Source organism: Macrotis lagotis, chromosome X (genome assembly GCF_037893015.1).
Source record: "Macrotis lagotis isolate mMagLag1 chromosome X, bilby.v1.9.chrom.fasta, whole genome shotgun sequence".
NCBI lineage: Eukaryota > Metazoa > Chordata > Mammalia > Peramelemorphia > Peramelidae > Macrotis > Macrotis lagotis.
In genome coordinates, this window is record NC_133666.1 from 96839828 (window position 1) to 96859839 (window position 20012).

The 20012-nt window shown below is 38.3% G+C and overlaps 1 protein-coding gene across 7 annotated transcripts in view; it reads right to left on the minus strand.

Annotated features, from left to right (window-relative positions):
- PALM2AKAP2 (PALM2 and AKAP2 fusion) overlaps positions 1-20012 on the minus strand; it is a 534014-nt gene that overhangs the window by 35649 nt on the left and 478353 nt on the right. For 6 of the 7 annotated variants that reach the window (XM_074200018.1, XM_074200019.1, XM_074200022.1 and 3 more), the window contains one exon: positions 2341-4765. In XM_074200018.1, the coding sequence (XP_074056119.1) occupies positions 2341-4765 (2425 nt within the window). Of the gene's footprint in view, positions 1-2340; positions 4766-13426; positions 13495-20012 lie in introns of those variants that run through there. The other variant, XM_074200024.1, reaches the window with a different exon arrangement.

Sequence of the window (20012 nt, forward strand, 5' to 3'; positions counted from 1 at the left end):
AGACAGAATAGGGGTTAATGTCAAGGAGTCTTGAGGCAAAGAACAGGAGGGGCAGCTCCTAGTAAGAGTTTTGGTCAAGTATGAGGTGAGGGCCTCTGTGTAGGATGGTGGTAAAGGGGGAAAAAGGAAGTTTGAAACAACCTCTATGTGTATTGTCTGAAGAATAAAAGTATTATGGGGCAGCTAGGTTGTGCAATGGATAGAGCACCACCCCTGGAATTAGGAGGACCCGAGTTCAAATCCAGCCTCAGACACTTAATTATTACCTAGCTGTGTGACCTTGGGCAAGTCGTTTAATCCCATGGCAAAAACCAAAACCAAACCAAAAAAAAAAAAGAATAAAAGGATTGCCTTGCTACATTCTACAAAACATAAAATTATAATAGATAGTAGAGTTCTGTATTTTCTTTCAACATGATTCAAGAAGACGTGTAGGAAAGAAGAGAGTCAATGGTGGGGGAAACAAAGTTAGCAAATCATGACTGAAAATAGGTCAAAGCTGCAAGGGATTCAAAGGGTTCAATATCGATTGAGTTGCAGAACTACAGCTTTAAGGGAGGAAAAATAAAGTGGAGAAGGGGATATGGTCTACTAGAATGATGGGTGGAGGTCAGTGTAGATGAAGAACAGGCTGAGGAGGAATAAGGCACAGAAGAGATCAGATTTTTATTCAAGGATGCAGAGCATTTCTTGCTGATGATGGAATCAAGCATGAGACCACCCTTGTGAATGCATAAAGTGGAGTGAAAGAGAAGGGACACTAAGAGCTTGATTAGCTGGGAGGCCAAATTGTCTGAGGGAACATCAGGATGTATGCTGAAAGCTATTAGCATAAGAAACAGTGGTAAAGACTTTGAGAACCAGAGAGAAGGACCCACTGTACCAGTATAATACATAGAGAACTATGGCTAAATATTTTTTGTTAGTCTACAAGCTAAATATGAGTTAAACATGTGATGTGGCAGCCAGAAAAGTGAATATGATCTTCTCTTTCACTGAGAGGAAAATAATGTTCAAAATGTCCATTTCATTCAATCTAAGTTGGACCATGTAGATCTACAATATTTGGTTCAGATCCGAGTGCCATATTTTAGGAAGAAAACTGATAAATTGGACAAGTCAAAAAGAAGTTTCTCCTTTAGCCTGAAGAAGAGATGACTTAGTAGAGATATGACAGCAGTCTCATATTTGAAGAAAGATCATGTAAAAGACATTGTTCTGAGAGGGCAAAAACAATGGCAAAGTATAACTCCCTTCTCTTGGCAGAGAAAGGGGCAGCTAGGTGACACAGGGGATAGATCACCAGACCTGGAGTCAGGAAGACCTTTTATTAGCTGTGTGACCCTGGGCAAGTCACTTAACCCTGTTTGGCTCAGTTTCCTCATTTATAAAATAAGCTGGAGAAGGAAATGGCAATCCACTCCAATGTATCATTCAAGAAAACCCCAATTGGGATCAGAGTCAGAAACAACTGAAAAATGACTGAAAAAGAAAACTAATCCCACAGTGGAATGGGCTGTCTGATCATTTGTAGAAACTAGGGTAGAGGGGTGGCTAGGTGTTGCAGTGGTTAGAGCATGGGCCCTGGAGTCAGGAGTACCTGAGTTCAAATCCGGCCTCAGACACTTAATAATTACCTAGCTGTGTGGCCTTGAGCAAGCCACTTAACCCCATTTGCCCTGCAAAATCCTTTTAAAAAAAGAATCAATGGGGGGGGGGGGGGGCAGCTAGATGGCGCAGTTAATAGAGCACCGGTCCTGGAGTCAGGAGGACCCAAGTTCAAATCCAGCCTCAGACACTTAAAAATTACCTAGCTGTGTGGTCTTGGGCAAGCCACTTAACTCCATTGCCTTAAATAATAAAAAAAAATTTTTTTTTTAAAGAATCAGTCTTGGAGTACTTGAATATTAAAGACCATATTCATGCTAGCATTTTATTTTCCATCAAAAAAGCAATGGAGATATTTTAAAGGAAAGCTTAAATGGAATCAAACTTCTACCAGTTTAGTGGGGACTATATATCCATTGTGGGATTCCTTCCCATCAATAACCTCAACTTCATGGGATACCAGATGGTAACCAGTACAACACTTCTGTCAGATTTCCTTCATGTCCTGATCAGATCTCAAGGATCTTCTTTTTTCAAGGAATGTGGGCCTGGGCCTTGGCTGCAGGATAGACATGGATGCTCAGACCCACTGACATCAGCTCTGCTGCTGTTCCCTTAAGAGTCTGGGCAACTCCATCCTTCATCTGAACTCTTTAAGAAAAGTATAAGCTGATATCTGGGATGTTCAACTTAAAAAAAAATCCCTTTCCATATACTACTTCAGACACTTACCCGGTGCTGTTTTGTAGCATACTGTTCTGGAGGGCAGAGTAGGGGCATTCTTCACCCTGGGACTCTGTGTTGTCTGTAAGACTTGCCTCTGCCTCTTCAGTTCCTCTTCTCTCTCCTGGGCTGCTCGGATCTCTTCTTCTATCATGGACAAAGTCCTCTGCTTCCTTGACCTTAGCTTAAAGGGTCCCACTGTCACCTCTGATTCCTGAGTGGCCAAAAGGGAGGCAGTGCTCCTCAGCTCAGCTGCCTCTGAATACTTGCTAAAATAGCTCCCTTCTGGCCTGCTCTCCTCAATGTGGACTGGCTGAACAATGTGGAATTGTTGGGGAGTTGCCTCCTCCCTGAGTTCTCTGTCTTGGGCTGTTATCTTTGGTAACACATCTCTTTTTTCTTGGACAGGAGAAGACACTTGAGGTGGCTTAAATGTGCTCTGATGCTGATCTGAGCTAGGAGCCCCAGCCCCAACTTCATCTTGGGCTTCCCTTGGGCCAGTCTTTTGTTCGGCTGGGTGCTTGTTTGCTTTGGAAACAGCTCTGTCAGCCTGCTCGGCTATGGCTTGTTGGATGGCAGTCTGCACCAAAAGACCAGCATGATATTCCAGGGGGTCATCTGCCAGCAGGGAATCTCCAAGCATAGAGGATGGGGAATAGAAACCATGGTCACTGAATGACTTGGAGGCTCCTTCAGCTCGACCCTCAGAGGGTGTGTCAGTCTGTGGGGTCTGAGGCAGAGAAAAATCTGTCAAAGAGTTTTCCTGGAGGGCGTTCATTGTCTCATTGGATGCACCACTGTCACTGAGGTTGTCCATGCTGAAGTCATTGGACAATGTTTCCAGCACAGTGGTTCCTTGAGACCTCACTGACAGCTCCTCTAAACCAGAGTCCAGCTCCTCTGGGGGAGAAGAGATGTAGACTGACCTGGCAAATGGATCTAAGATGCCAGGGTCCTCATCTTTCACCACAGTGAAGACAGCCCGAGCACTTGTAAACTCGCCCTCCTCTGCCCACAGCTTGGCCGTTGAGACAGGTTTTGAAGCATCAGTACAGGGAGATTCCTTTTCTGGACTAACTGTAGTGTTCTGGTCTCCTCCTAAAAGTTCTGGAACACAGGAGGCCTTCTGACCCTTGGTGGCAGCTATCCCCTCATCCTCCATCTGCCCCACAACTGAAACTGGTGATGGTCTGGTGATGGTGGATGGCTTATCTGAGTAGGAACCCAAGGGTCTATAAAAGGGTTTGATGGAAAATAGTCTGGGTGCTCCCTGGCCTCTGGCTTCTGTTTGCCTGGAATTCTCCATCAACTGAAATTGCTTTCTTGCAGCAGAGAAGTCTATTTGATCGGTGACAACATCCTCCTTCAGACCACTAGTTGGGTCTGGAAGTTCAAAAGAATATTCTGTCTGTTTTGGGGATGGTGGAACTGTAGAAGGCTGGGGCAGCGGCTGCTGCTGCTGCTGCTGCTGCTGCTGCTGCTGCTGCTGCTGCTCTTGTTGCTGCCTCCTCTCCTTGCGTTCCTTATACTTTTTATGTGACTCAAGTGGCTCATCATCCAGTTGCTCCTCTAGGGTCTTCTCCTGGGGTGGATTCCACCATTTGGCTGCAATAGCAGGATTTTTTTTCACTGCCTGACTTCGGATTAATTCTCGCCTCTCTTTTTCTAGTTCCAACATCTCCTCTGATGGTCTTACTTTTCGGACTCTATAGGTTTCCTTCTCGCCATCATCCTCAAAAAGTTTGGATGGCTTCTTATCCTCATGGAAGGCACGCAATTCAAATTTTGCTTCTTTCTTCAGAGTGGTGAGAGTGGTCTCCCCATCTCGGAAAGAGCCCTTTGAGCTGGTTGAGGAAGTGGGACTCACAGGAGCTTGAAGACCATCCCCAAGCACCTCCCTCTGCCCATCTGGAGAGTGACCATTTGCCCTGAAGGTCTCTGCCATGATTTCACCTTGGCTCAGCTCTACAAGAGGAGGGGCCTGCCTGCCAACAACGGGAACTGCTTCCCTCTCAGTGAGTTCTATGTGGTTTGTGGTAGGGATGGATGGACTTAAGCTGCCCACAGTGAAGGCTGTGCCTAGCTCTGGTGAAGATGTCCCGTTGTAAGTCACATCAGCAGCAGAATCACAACAATTGGCCTCTAACACTTCATCTAGATACTGGATCTCTCTAGCCACCTCATTATCCAAGGATTCATGGTGGTCAGAGAGGAGGCCATTATGGGGGGAATAAAAAGGGGAGGAACTTTTGTCCATGGAATGTGATGCTGAAGAAACCCCAGAAACACTTTTACATTCTGCAATGGGAATTTCAATTTCCATGTTCTTCTTGCTGGGAGAAAGAATGCTGACGGGAGGTTCCAGCAGATTGGCACTAGAATGATCTCCACTTTTTGTCAATCTGATGTCATCCTCGAGAAACTTGTGAGGTTTCTAAAATAAAGAGAAAAGTGAAAGAAAAGTCTGAATTTGATGCCATCATAGCATATTTCTCTTATTCAATTATATCACACAATTTTCTGGAAGAACTACTGAAATGACCAGAATGTCTGTAGGAAAATAGATAATATGTGAGACATAAATAATATCCAGTATTTCACAGACATGAATTGAACAGCTTTTTCATGGTTTAAATATTATTAATAGTAGTTTGCTATTAACTAATTTGGTAATATCAGTTAATTAATTAGCTAATTTAATAGTTTAATGGTTAAGGAGCTAATGTTTCAGTTGAAGGAAATTTAGTATAAGGCAATGGAAAGACTGCTCAATTTCTAGCTAGAAGGCCTGATTTTAAACAATGCCCTAGTACTTACTGTCCCTGAGGCTCTGGGAGAGTCTCTCTAGTCCTCAATTTGTTTATTTCTGTAGTGAGGAGTTTTTTCCTACTCTACTTTCCTACTCTGTAAAATGGGGATGATAATAGCATCTACCTCCCAGGGTTATTGTAAGGGGAAAAAGAGATAATATTTGTCAAGTGCTATGTAAGTACTAAGTAGTTATTATTATTATTATTATTATTATTATTATTATTATTATTATTATTATTATTTACTACTACTTAATATACAGCAAATTCAATGTGGTAGAACAAACACTGCCTGCCTTGTTTATGTCCCACCTTGGGTCCTATGCTTTTTAGATTTCACTCAATTTTTTTTCTTTTTTCTTTTTTAGGTTTTGCAAGGCAATGGGGTTAAGTGTCTTGCCCAAGGTCACACAGCTAGGTAATTATTAAGTGTCTGAAGCTAGATTTGAACTCAGGTACTCCTGACTCCAGGGCCTGCACTCTATCCACTGGGCCACCTAGCTACCCCGATTTCACTCTATTCTTCACCTCAACCCTTCCCCCCTTTTTTGTATCACTAGATCTATTCCTTTTACTCTTCCCCATTCACTGCCCCACCATGGCCCTCCTTACAGCAAATTTCTATTGAAATGTCTATATCTGAAAAGGTACAAGCCATTGTGTACCTACAGTTCATTACCTCTCCACCAAGAGATGTAAGACTGTTTCATCAGGTTCCTGTAGTTATTGCGATGTGTTATTACAATAAGTCTTTCAAAGTTATTTCTTTTACAAAACTGTCATTATGTAAATAATCCTCCTGGTTTGGCTATTCCCCCATCTAACTTCAAGAATAAATATTCTGAGTTTTTTCAAATGAACCTGACATAACAGCTTCAAATGTGTTCACTATCCAAACTAACTTCCTTTGTATTTACTCTAACTTGTCAAACATTTTTCTTAAATGGAGGTGCCTAGAATGGAAATATATTCAAATACTTCTGTGTGTGTGCCCCACATGCTAGTAAAAGGTTATTTTACTCTCTATATATATCAGTTTCTTTAAAAACCATCCCCTTCATTATTTTTACAGTTCAATAATTTATTCATGTAATGTAATTTATTTAGCTATTTTGCCCAACAGATGAGCACCCCCCTTTTCTTTCCAATTCTTTGCCAATATAAAAAAGCTACTATATTCTTGTGTGTGTGTGTGTGTGTGTGTGTGTGTGTGTGTACAAAAATCCTTTTTCTTGTTATAGGATCCCTTGAGGTATAGACCTGATAGTAGTTTTACTGGGTCAGAGTATGTATGTACAATTTAATAGCTTTTTTAAAGCATGATTTCAAATAGCTTTCCAGAGTAAAGTCTGGGTTAGTTCACAATTCTACCAAAAGTGCATTAATGTCACTCCCAGTCTCTCAGACTCTCCAAAAATTCTCATTTTCCAAATTTTTGTCAACTGTGCTGATCTGATCAGTTTGAGGTAGAACCTCAGAATTGTTTTAAGTTGCAGTTCTTTAATATAGATAATATGAAGCACACTTCACATGGTTACTGATAGTTGGTTTTTCATCCACTCATTTGACAGATGAGAAAACAAAAAGTTGGAACTCTTAAATAATTTACCCAGGATCATATATCTACCTAACTGATAAATCCCACATTGCACCTACATTTTTTGATGTTGTTGTTCATTATTGTGGTCTTGATCTCATTTGGAATTTTCTTGACAAAGATACTGGAGTGGTTTGCCATTTCCTTTTTCAGCTCATTTTACAGAGGAGGAAACAAAGGCAAACAGGGTAAAGTGACTTGCCCAGGGTCACAGAGCTAATAAGTGTCTGAGGTCAGATTTGAATCCAGAAAGATAAGCCTTCCTGATTCCAATACCAGCATTAAATCCACTGCATTACCTGGCTACCCTTCTGTCTCCATTCCTGTCAATTTTATACCTAGCCAATGATCCTTCCTGAATTAAGCCACTTCTCTGGGCACTGCATTTCTAGGTAAGATCCTAGAAAATTGTATCAAGAAAGTCCTCATGACTTTTATTAGCCTAGGATAGGAAAAAGAATATCAAGAGCTGGACCAAACAAAGGGTCTATAAAGTACAATTATACTTACTTTATGCTATTACACAAGTATAATGTAAGAATCAGATTTGAGTCTTCCTGACTCCAGGTCCAGAACTTTATCCACTGCACCACCTGGCTAGCCCACACCTATTTTACCATGCTGCATAAAATGAAAGATTCTGGAGGATCAGCCAAAGACATTGAGAAGATAGTTTATACTTGGTGGAAAACATTTAATGTTATGAGGAAAGCATCCTGAAATTTGAATCTCACTGTTTCAATTCTAGCCTAGATGATACAACTTATTGTATAGAATAAAGGAACATAAACTCTCTGGCCTTAGCTTCTCTACTTGTAAAATGAAAAGCCTGGACCATAATATCTCTAAGGTTTCCTCTGAGGTGCATTTTTATGGTTCCCAAAGTAGGTTCATTGTGTTATAATTTAGAAGTCTGAATCACTCACCTCAGTAATTCAAATAATAAAGGTTGTTGAAGCTAGAGATAATTTGTTTACTTAAAAAAAAGAAACCTGTCATTTTATAAGGCCTGAAAGTGAACATAAACACACACACACACACACACACACACACACACACACACACACACTCTCTTGAGTAATATACAAAGTACCTTACAAAACTAGTTAATTCTTTTCAAAGCTATATAATATCTAAAGAGTAGATGGATGGAAAGTGAAAATAATGAGCTGATAGGGAACTCTTAACTTTGATGCCAGTTTATTTTGGATACATCTCAGACCAGACCATTTAGCTGGTCCATTTGCTTGAAGAGACATCAAGCCAGGCCAAGAATTAAAAAAGATCAAGCTGAATGGCATCTGAGAAATTATATGCTTTTAATGACCCCAAGTCTCCTCATGAAACAGAAACCCATCTTTTAAATGGCAATATTCTTCCAGTGATGTCATGGGATTGTGAATCATGGAATACATCATGGTCAAATAATCAAAACATGGTGAAAGGGAGCAGATATGTATTCAGGGCTGTGTGGTCTTCTCACAGTTATTTTCAATGGTCATTGCAGATTAAACATAAGAGTATTAGATGTGAGGCTAGAATGTTGTCTGTTGTCAAAACTACAATTTTCTAACTCTTACTTGAATTTATCTTAGGACAATTAGGTGGTGTAGTAGATAATAGAGTTGGCCCTGTAGTCAGGAGGACCTGCTACTCAACCCTTGTCTTATAAACGGGAGAAAGACACTGGTGCCATTCACAAACAACAAAATTAAAAGCAAAATAAAAAGAGAGAACATGGATATGAAAATCAGAATATCTGGATTCAAATACTACCTCTAACACTTAATGAACTGTATGACTCTGGCCAAGTCACTTTTATCTTTTTTTGCCTCAATTTCTTCATCTATAAAATGAACTGGTAAGGAAATGGCAAATCATTTCTGTTTTGCTAAAAAACAACAACAACAACAAAAAAAAACCCAAAGATTGTGGAGAATCGAACACGACTGAAAAAACTCAACAACAACAAAAAAATCTACCTAATTAGATCTCAATAATTATATCAAAATAAAGGAGATTATAAAAGTCAAGAGAAGGTGGCTTTATCGTACCTTACCACTGGTCCTGTCTCCTACCTCATAAATCATCTTCATGCTATATATCAAACCTTCCAGTTGAATTAATTTCACAGACTAAGATTTTTATCTCCATGTTGTCCACCAAAATTAGCTTTCTCTTTGCCAGACACCAGAAGCTCATTCTGTTGGAGACTGAAATCCAAATGGCATCTACCTTGGTTAAGCCTCACACACCCCCAAATGGAATAATTTGTAATTCTACCCCCATTCCAGGACAAAACACTGTTTGATATGCAGGCTGGTGGTTGGTACAGAAAAAAATTGCCAAAATATAAAATTGAACACTCAGAAGCATCATTCTTAGTCACGAAACTGAAAGACATTTGTGTCTTTTGCCAAAGAATTTAACACAGGAAAGCTGTGCTACATGTTCTGAACATTTCCATTTTTAAAATAAATATTTCCGTTTTTAAAGTCTATGTTTCCATCTTCAAAGTGTTCCTGGGAACAGAAGCCTATAATGAATTACACTTTTGTTTTTCAAGGCAAATTTAGTAGTATTTGTCATGCCATAATCTACCTAGGTTAGGTATTACTATGAGGCAGATAGTCAGCAATCCCATAGAGAACACTGGATCTTGAAGTAAAATCTAACCATAGTCATTTACCTCATCTTCCTCTGCCTCAGTAAAATGGGGAAAAAAGGAGCATCAAGACTATTGTTAGGATAAAATGATAAAACCAACAATTGGACAAACCTGTAGAGCATTGCAGTGAGCACTGGATTTGGGTCAGATAAATGAAATTCAAATTTCAGCTCTGCAATGAACAGAATGTTGGGCCTGAGTTCAAATCCAGCTTCAGACATTCACTAAGATATAAGATTCTTGGCAGACCTCAGTTTGTCCCAGTGTCCTCATCTCTAAAATGAGGATAATATTACCTCTCCCCTAAGGGAAGACCAAATTAAATCTCTCTAGACCCTAGTTATCTCATCTCTAAAATGGAGGGACTGGATGGACTAAATGACCTCTTAGGATCTTTCTAGCTCTTAATCTATGAATTAGTCCAATCAGAAGAGAGTAGGTGATTTCATTTTTTAGTATGTTAAAAACAAACTAGAATGATTGTGTTTTTTAAACATTTATTGTTCTTCCAGTCTCCATCCTACTCACCATTATGATATTTCTTCTGTTTTCTCCCAGTATTCTGCCCTAGATATACATTCAAGTGACCTGAATTACTCAAATGAGAGGCCACTGCTGTAAAATCAGGCTTCTATCCTTTAAATAATCCAGGTTACTTCCCACCAAGACCAAGGTATATTAGTATATTAGAAGTTCCCTACCCCCCACACAGATAATAGGCAACCTGATCCTTTAATCTGGTTTTAAAAAATTCCATTAGAAATATAAACTTTCTTTCTGGCAAAGAACAGGATATGAAATAAGATTTCCTGCCTGCTCTAAAGTCAGGTAAAATGGACCTTTTCCCCTTTTTTCTACCTCTTTGAAATTTTAGTTCTGAATGCACAGGATATAATGATGTAATGTCTAAGGATTCATTTCTTGGGACCTGGTTTTGGTACCCCTCCAACGGTATCCAAAAAGTTTTCACAATTGATAAGACTCCACAAAACATAGGATTTCTATAAGCTTTAACTAAATCATGTTGAGTTTTTTGGGGGGGGACTGAAAGACTCTATATTTTGTACCTGCTGTAAAATAATTTTCAGTCATGCCCAACCCACTTTGGGGTTTTCTTGGCATAGATACTAGAGTGATTTGCTATTTTCTTCACCAGCTTGTTTTACAGATAAGGAGAACAGGACTCAGTGATTTATCCAGGGTCATGTAACTAATAAGCATCTGTGGCCAGATTTCAACTCAGGAAGAAGAGTTTTCCTAACTCCAGACTCAGCACTCCGTCCTCTGTGCCACCTAAGTTGCCCTTGTTTAAAACTTATTTGTAAGTCCATAGCTGATCCCATTTTCACAGGATCGCTAGAAGGCAACTTCTAAACAGACCATGCAATCTAACCCCTCCTTGTTTTATAGATGAAGAAACTGAGGTCAGAGAAGTTGTTAAATGATTTATTCCAGGTCACCTAAGAAAGCAAGGATGTGGATAGAGATCTAACCCAAAAGTCCAAATTGAAATCTAGCATCTATGCTGACTTTTAGACTGGATCATAGATCTTTCTAATGCATTACTAACTCCCCTGGATCTGTTAATATTAAGGCAAGAGTCACAGGTAAAAGAAAAAGAGTTACTGCTGACAGGAAGAAGGAGAAACAACGAACTCTTCTCTTCCTTGGCTCTTTGGTAGGCTTCAGAGCCAGGAAGTAAAGGGAGAGGCTGCTGGATAGTAACCTGAACAAAAAATCTATTTAGTCCCTGGGAGCCTTTCCTTTCTGTTCCTTCCCCTACCATCCCCCCACCTCCCGTCCCTCCCATCCCTCCCGTCCCCCCATCCCCCATCCTCAAGTGAAACTTCTTCCTTCCTGCCCAAGAAACTACTGGTTTGAATTTGCAGCCTGAAATCTGATCTTCGCCTATTCGTTCAAGCTCTTAGGGAGATATATATATATATATATATACACACACCCTCATAAGATAATTATGAACTCACATGATAATCCTGGACATCTCAACTTTTAGACAAGTTATTCCACAGCTGCTACACTGAGGCAGAAATATACATGTTGTTAATGTGTTATTATTAGAAGCTGATAAAACCAATAGGGTCTCTTAACTTTACTCTAATAGACCATCATAGGAATAGGGATAGGGTAGGAAGGAGAAAAGACAAACTTCAAACTCATTCTTCAACTTTCTCTTTGCTCAGAATAAAAGGATATTTGAATAAAGATAGTGCAGACTGGAAATTATCTACAGGCCTGAAGAAACTCCAAGAACATTTTAGATACACTGAATGAGTAATTTTGTAGATCTGTATTTCATTCAACTCTGTCTTCTCCATTGGCCAAATTACATGAATCTAGGTGATCATTTGACAGAACTTTCATTTCATTAGTATGGGCTCTCTCCCTCCATCAACACAGACTGCAACTCCTCCAAATTTCATGAGTTGCCATAGTTAAAAAGCAGCATCAACTTATCAGTCTCATTTCTTGCCCTGATTTGAGTGCCTCCTTATCGATGTTGATAAGTACTTAAATGTCAAGAAGCACATCTGGAAAACATTAAGGTATCATTTGATTAACACATTTACAACTTGGACTTTTTGGGGGGAAAAAATTAAAGGATGTGTGTGTATGTGTTTTGGAAGGGATGGAAAAGAGGGGAGAGGGAGGAGAGTTCCTGCCTCCTCTGTATCATCTGAAAAGATCTGTTCATGCAATTACCCAGATGCCCATTCAGTATTCAAGGTGGTTGGTGAACACTCCTAAGCTGCTGGGTTTCCTTTCTGAATGAGTAAAAGCATTTCAGTGTAAGACCTAGAATAACTGGTAATGTTTTCTCTACTTGTTATTCTTTCTTTATTACAAGATATTCCTTAAGAAATACTGAAGTCTGAATCAAGGCCATACCAAAATAAAGAGATGTTATTGAAGTGGCAACTGTGCATTCCTGAAGCTCTTGAAAGCATTTCTTTTGTTTGTTGACAATGAAAAACAAACAACTTTATCTACTCCCCCCCCAAGTGACTCCATCAAATCTTCAGAATGAAGCAAGGGTTCTTAACCTTTTTTGTGGGTCATGGACACTTTAGCCAATCTGGTGAAACCAATAGAATGTTTTCAAATGTATAAAATAAAATGTTTTGGGTTACAAGGGAAGTCAATTATATTGAAAAAGTTATGAAACTATTAGAAAAAAAGTTCATGGATCTGAGATTAAGAACCCCTTGAAAGGGAAGGAAGCCTTTTGCTTTTTTAAACAGTACCAAATTCCAGATTTACAAATCTCCTAAATGACAGGGGTTTTGTAATTAGAAAAGTTAGCAGTACTATGAACTTGATATAGGTAGCACAACACAGCTAAGTTACAGAGCTAGGAGAAAAAGACAATACACCAAGATTTTCTTGGTTAACACTATGATTACAGCCTATTTTTACTGTCTTCAAAACAGGGCATGCACTTGCATCTAGGGACAGGTAAATGCAAAGGCCACAAGTACTCAACAATTTCTCAACAGGATATGTCACCGTAAGAAAAATTGTAGGATAATTTAGCACTTTAAAATTCACAAAACAACGTACAGGCAGGATTTCATTTGTAAAATGGAACCACCAAAAATGTAAATTTCTAATTAGAAATAAAAATTAAAATGATGACTAAAGATCTCATAAATATAAGTTCCTTGATCTGTCCTGAGAAACTTGGCAAAAGACAAGATCAATTATGTTTTCTTCCCATATCTAAAATGCCTGTGTGCTCTCCACAACTTTGTATTTTCTCTTCATCGTCTGGAACTATCTATGGTTTTAAAGGATGTGTGAGACATGAAAAGAAAAGTCACCAATCCAAATTGTGCTGCCCCCCAGTCCCTGGCCTGATGAAACTGGAACTAATCACTGGCACAAGCAAGACCAGAACAAGGGATTCCACATCTAGAACTACTTAGGATCGAAAGCTAAGCCTGACCTTTCAGATTAGAAATGCAAGGACAAAACCACAGGTCAGTTAGCAAATTTACTTACCCCTGCCCTAGCGTGTGTGTGTGTGTGTCCTAAATCGTCCTCAGTCACAAACTGCTCTGGGTTTTTTTTTCCCCCCTTTCCTCAAATTCCTTCACACTGATTGGCTCATCAAGCTAAATTCCTCCCCAAACTCCTTATGCCTCCTTACAGTGATGTCACAAATAGTTGTCCCCTCCTCCCTTTCATTCCCTAGAAGCCCATTCACACAGAGGTATTTCCATTGCAATCCTTCCCAAGTTTAAGGAGAAAAAAAGAAGAGAATCCTCTTGGAAAAGACAAAAGTGTCATTAACCTCCTACTAACAATCCACTGAGTAGCCAAGGTCTTTCTTACTTTCCTTCTCTTCCCATAACTTTGCACTTATTTTCAATTACTTATCTATGTACACACTGCCCTCCTTCCCTGCTCCCCACCCTACCCCCAGGATAATATAAACATGTGTTTTTGTGTGTGTGTGTGTGTTTCCTGTGACTGGCTCTGAGCAACCACTGACTGGAAGATTCCTGAATCAAATATGAAAAAATCAGAAGCTGACAGTAGCAGTTATAAACTTTCCAGGGTAAGGCAAAGTAAGATACCAGTACTTCCTTACTAATTAATGTTAGAACACAGGTTCTATTTCTTCAGAGCTACTACCATTTAAGGAATCATTTGGTTCAGTTTTCTCTTAACGTAGAGCTCTATCATTCTCTGAGACCTTTGCTAGAGGGATAATCAGTCAACAAACATTTATTCAGAACTTACTGAACACCAGTTTCCATGCTAAGCATGAGGGATACAAAAAAAGGCATAAAACCATCAAGTTAAAAGCTAATGATGATTTGGGGGCAGAGCTCCAAGTTCCTTTGAACCCTCTACTTAGACCTCCTCCAGTTTGAAGGACAAGAAAGGAAGGAATGTATTAACCTTTTCCATCTGTCTCTGGAATTGACCTATACAAAATCCAAGGATAAGATTTTCAACCTAAATGTGGTTAATAGGTTACTGTTAGTTGTTTTTCCCCAAAAGCCTCCTATATTAGTTGCTATTCAGAACTAATCCCAAAATTGATTTTCTCATATTGATGAGACTATTCTCATAATTTTTAAAGTCATCAAATTAGCTCTGAAACATGTTTACTTGAAAACTCATATCTTACATAAAGGATATTTTAAAAAAGAATTACATGTGACATTTTCATTTCTAATGATCTCAAATCTTAAGTGAAATGATAACAGAAATAATAATAATAGCTAGTTATACACACAGTATTAAGTGACTTGCCTAAGGTCACACAGCTAATAGGTATCAAGAGTTTGAGGCTAGCTTTGAACTCAGGTCCTCCTGATTCCATTGCACCACCTAGGGGCCCCACATATTATATATATATATATATATATATATATATATATATATATATTTTTAAGGCTTCCAAAGTGATTCACACAGTATGTCACTTGATCAACAATCCCATAAGATAGATGACATTTTTATCTCTATTTTGCAGATGAGGTTAAATGACTTGCCCAGGAACACACAGGAAATATGAGATTTAAACTGAGATGAGATTTAAACTCAGATCATAGGGCATCTACCATGCCAATTAACTACCTTAGATATTTAAAAAGAAAACATCTGGCAGTGTTAAATTAACACTGGTCCTTCAGAGTAGTTGGATGTTGGTGAAAATAATCAATTGAGAAACCACTGAAAAAACATTACAGAAAGGCAACCTGTCATAGTGACCAGATATCTGGCTCTGCTGTAAGATGTCTTAGGTTCAAGACCAGCCTTTGACAGTCTCAATTTTTTTCAAATCTGTAAAAAATGGAAAAATTCATGTGGGTGTTTGCAAGCCAAGTTTTTTGTTAACTTTAATACACTAATCACATTATTACTGAAGCAACTGGAGACAGGGGATAGATAACCTCCAATTGCTTTGATTCAGGGAAAACTTTTTTTTCCCAATGCAATTAAATCTTCTATGGAATTTATAATCTTACGGGGCTGTCTAAAGACTTTACGAGCTAAGTGTCAAGTAACCAGTATGTGTCAGAGGTGGGATTTGAATCCATGTTCCTCATTTTGAGATTGGTTCTCTTAACAACTATTCCATGATGCCTTTTCTAAAGCAATGAATTCAAAAATGTTATTTATGTTTGTAAACAGGATAGGAAATCAGACATGATGTATTTGGGTCAAGAAATGCTCAGTACTGATGACTAAACATGGAGAATTTCATATTAAAGGGAAACATCCAAATTTGTGGAGCACATCCAATCACAGAAGGAGGAAGAGAACTAGGAGGAATACCTGATCCTCTCCTTTTTCAGAAGGGTATTTAACATTGTTTTAATTACAGCTTTTTTTATTTAATTAAAAACACAACAACAACAACAACAAAAAACACTGCCTAGGCTTTAAAACTAGCTTGGGCCTTATGGGATATTTAGTCCAATCCTTGCTTTTTTTACACATAAAGAAAGTGGAGCCCAAAGATGGTAAGAGATATATCCAAAGTTAAACAGGCAGTAAGTGGTACAGTGAAGACTAATCCTGATATTAAGTTGTATTCAGTTTCTATTATGGTTCACTGTTGCTTCTTACTAGTCAGTTAATCAGTAAACATTTATTAAGGTCCTACTATAAGCCAGGTGCCACAAAGAAGACAACAAACTCTCTGCCCTCAAGGATCTCACAATTTAGTAGCAGTAATATCAGTGACTGATTTTTTATCCTTTGAGGCAGTAAGACTATTTTTAAAGACCTAGACTAGAACAAGCTAGACCTAGGCACTATTTCCTTTCAGTTACATTTGTATTCCAGCTGGTTATTTTCATGCAGGAGATGAGGACTAGTTTTGATGACAGAACTGAGAAAAATGAAACTAAGAGCTTAAATTCCTTTAGCCTCTTCCCCAATATGCAATAATGCTATAGTCTGTAATTATTCTGAATGTAATTTAACAAGAAAACTGAATTGCTTGCTCTTCTCCCATCACCTGAAATATGGTCCCTGGTTTCTGTGGGAACATATTCATGCTGTCAGTTTAATTTTGTTAGGTGCTGTAACCCGATCTTCAATTTTATTTGGTTCTATTTTGGGTGAATGGAGAAAAAAGAAGCTATTTTTGCAACTAAGGAGTCCAGGAGGAGTTTAATGCAGTGATAGGAAAGAGGGACTGGCAAGAGATAAGAGTCTAAATGTACTTGAGGGGAATAAATAAGGATAAAGAAGTTAGTGAATTGACTCACCTTTTTTACTTAATTAAGAGAGCTAAATGGATAGTCAGGAAGATCTGAGTTTGAATCCAGCCTCAAATGCTTACTAGATTGGTTGACCCTAAGAAAGTCACTTAAGTACCCCATTTGCCTCATTGTCCTTCTCTGTAAAATTAACTGGAGGAGGAAATGGTAAACCACTCTAGTATTTTTGCTAAGAAAACCCAAATGGGGTCATGAAGAGTCAGGCATGACTGAAATGACAGAACTGTAGGGACGATTTTGGATAGGTGCTTATTTAAAATTTCACTAGGTATTCTAACTCTTGCTAGACATCACATTCTCCAACTCACCTTGCACATACACATTCTACTATCAGCATTTTTCAATCAATTCATCTCTGACACTGAGGGCAGAACGATCAATCTGCACTGCTTTCCTCAAAATCAACAAAATGACAATGGTAGTTTAATGATATGAACTTATTAAAATGTATTTTTATACCATACCATAAACTTTATATTCTTAAAACACTAATTATGTGTTTCCAAAAAGGAAAAGGGAGAAACGCAAAGTTTATAGCATCATTTAGCAGCACCTCTTTGAAAATTATATATACTTTGCTCCAACTGGCTAAATGGTAACATTTTGGAAAATGGCCTCCTCAGTGAAGCAAAAGTATTTTTTTTCCTTCCACTTAGATGAGAAGAATGTAGTTCCAGTCTCACCAGAGACAATCTGAAATGAAGGCTGTGATTGCAAGTGAGAGAATTTGAGGGGCTACAAAGTTTCTGAGACCTCCTCTTCCTTCTACCTACTTACATGCTAATACCTGAATTTAGATAGTCAAAATTTTATTGCTTTAGGACCATTATTACAATTAAAATGCATAGTCCCTTTCAATGAAGACTCTTATCAATCACAAGTATTTAAAAATCCCAACTTTTGACTGGAAAAAGGAATATGGCAGTATGATAGATTCTTGAGTAGAATGGGTATAACTAAGAAAGAAAGGAAAAGAATGGAAAAGTTGTCTTGATTAGAACTCTAGAAAAAAAACTGGACTGAATTGGGGTAAAAATTGGGATGCTCAACTACTTCTGATACCTTAATGGGATATCTTCAGTCCCAGCCAAAAAACTGTTAGGCAAAATCTTCACATCCCTTTCTGAACTCTTCTACCAGCTGCCTTCAATTCCCTGCTACCAAATATTCAGGACTCTCATCTTGCTGTCTGGCTGTCCAAAGTCCTCTATCTCACCAAGGCCTGCTCTCCACCTCCAAAATTTCACCTGACCCAGTGAAAACTCTAATCTTGGATTGCTCTTGACTTGGGAACCAGTTTAAAAGATACAGTTAAATTGAATATGAAATTTAGCTATGATGGGGCATGTAGATTAGGGTTCTTAACCTGGGCTCTGTGAACTTTTAAGAATACAGTCTAACTGCCTTTGAATATTATTGCATTTATATTTCTTCATATTTCATTTTATGCATCTTAAAACATTCTGAAGAATCCAGATGTTTCAGACTCCCAAAAAGGATCAATGACCCCAAAAAGGTTAAAAACGTCTGATTTATAATTTAAAGAAAGAAGCTTGTTAACAATCACCGATTGGGAAAATTGTAGGAGATATTTTTGACACAAGAGGGAAAAATTGAGAGCCTGTTGTCTGTTCCCTCTCTAGTCCTTCAAAATTTTCACCTATTCTCTCAAATTAAAATTTCAAACCCATACCCGACATCCTTTTTTTACTCTTCAAGTTATTTTTTAAAAACATTATTAACAGTAGATATGGCAAAATGAACACTGAACACTTTTTTTAAAAAAAGGGATTCCAGCAAGAGCTCCTCCCATGGATTTAATAAAGAAGTTTGTGTGGTTAATTGAATTGCATTATTTTAAATTCCTCTGACTAGGGTTCTCCAGGATGGCATGAAACACTTAGCCAAAAGAAACCCTCCTCTCTCTCTGAGGATTAAATATGTAATTGAAGAGTAAGTATAACAATGGACCTATACCATCTCATCTGAAGCTATGTTCCTTCAGAAAAGTCTCCCTGGCAATCTAAAGTTAGCCACCCATTCTGCTCTCATCAGTGGTCTGGCAAAACACTAAAGCTTCAAAGGCTTTCAATTTCTCTAGGCCACTATTTTTCTTCCTGTGAAAAACAGTTTCATTTTAGCTGTTCTATTAACCATCAAGTATAATGAGATGAAAGAGATATATCTGAAAAAGTTGATATAAAAACAAAAATTATCAACAATTTCTTTTTTAAATGTGTAAAGAGAATAGGATTAAACCCTGATATCTCTCAAAGAAGTATATTTTCCAAGTGCAAAGTATTATCATTACTATTTTGGCAGAGATGCTCATTTCATACATTTTTATGAACTTAACAATTTTCCTTTTTATGGAAATAATTTGGATGGTTGCTATTTATAGCAATTTGCTTTTATTGCCTGCCCATTCCCAGAAAAGTTGTTCTGAAGAAACATGTGTACAAACAAAATTCCGATTTGAGAGTCATAACCTTCACATGAAAATTACCACATGATTTCATAAGCTTCTCATGAATAGACCACATCACAGGAAAACCCCCCAAAAAACTTTCTCAAACAGGGAAAATCATTAAAAATTATCTGGGAATTGAGGAGATAACTTCATTTTCCCTTTTTTTTACATAAACTATGCAGACATTAAACTATGCAGACAAAATCCAGCAAACCCTTCCATAAGTTCAAAACAATCACACTAAGAATTATCCTGAATCTGAGTAAACCAAACAGTTGGAAATCTGGCAATGAGAAAACAATATTTTGTTGATTCTGACTTTCTAGAAAAAAAATTAGAAAAAAATCAAGTCCTTTATCAGTTCATAACTAAGTTATTTTAACCAGCTGTTGGTGAGTATCCAATTTACATATCGAGGGTGCTGTTGGGAATGCCTGCTGCCAGACCAGGACTTATTAAATCAATGCCACAGCTCTGTCCACACCAGACTGAGATCTCTGTTGACAGATTAAAACCAGACCAAGACCAAGATCTCATATATTTCATCTAGATCTCAACTCAGGCCCAAACCCCTCGCTTCTAGGACCATTGCCCTAGACACTAGAGTCCTTCTTTCCATCACCCACCAAGATACTTTTGTGTAGACTCTTTTCCTGGATTCATCTCAGAATCCCTATTTTCCTTTAAAGTCTAGTTCAAATGCCATCTCTTTTGCATTTTTTGAACCTTCTCCTTCCCCCCAGCTAATACTGTGATCTTCCTTCACCCCTTCTCCAATTACCATATATTTATATTTTGTATTTACTTATAAGGTTACATTTGTCTCTCCAGCAAAATATAGGCTTCTTGAGAACATGTTTGTCTTTTTATA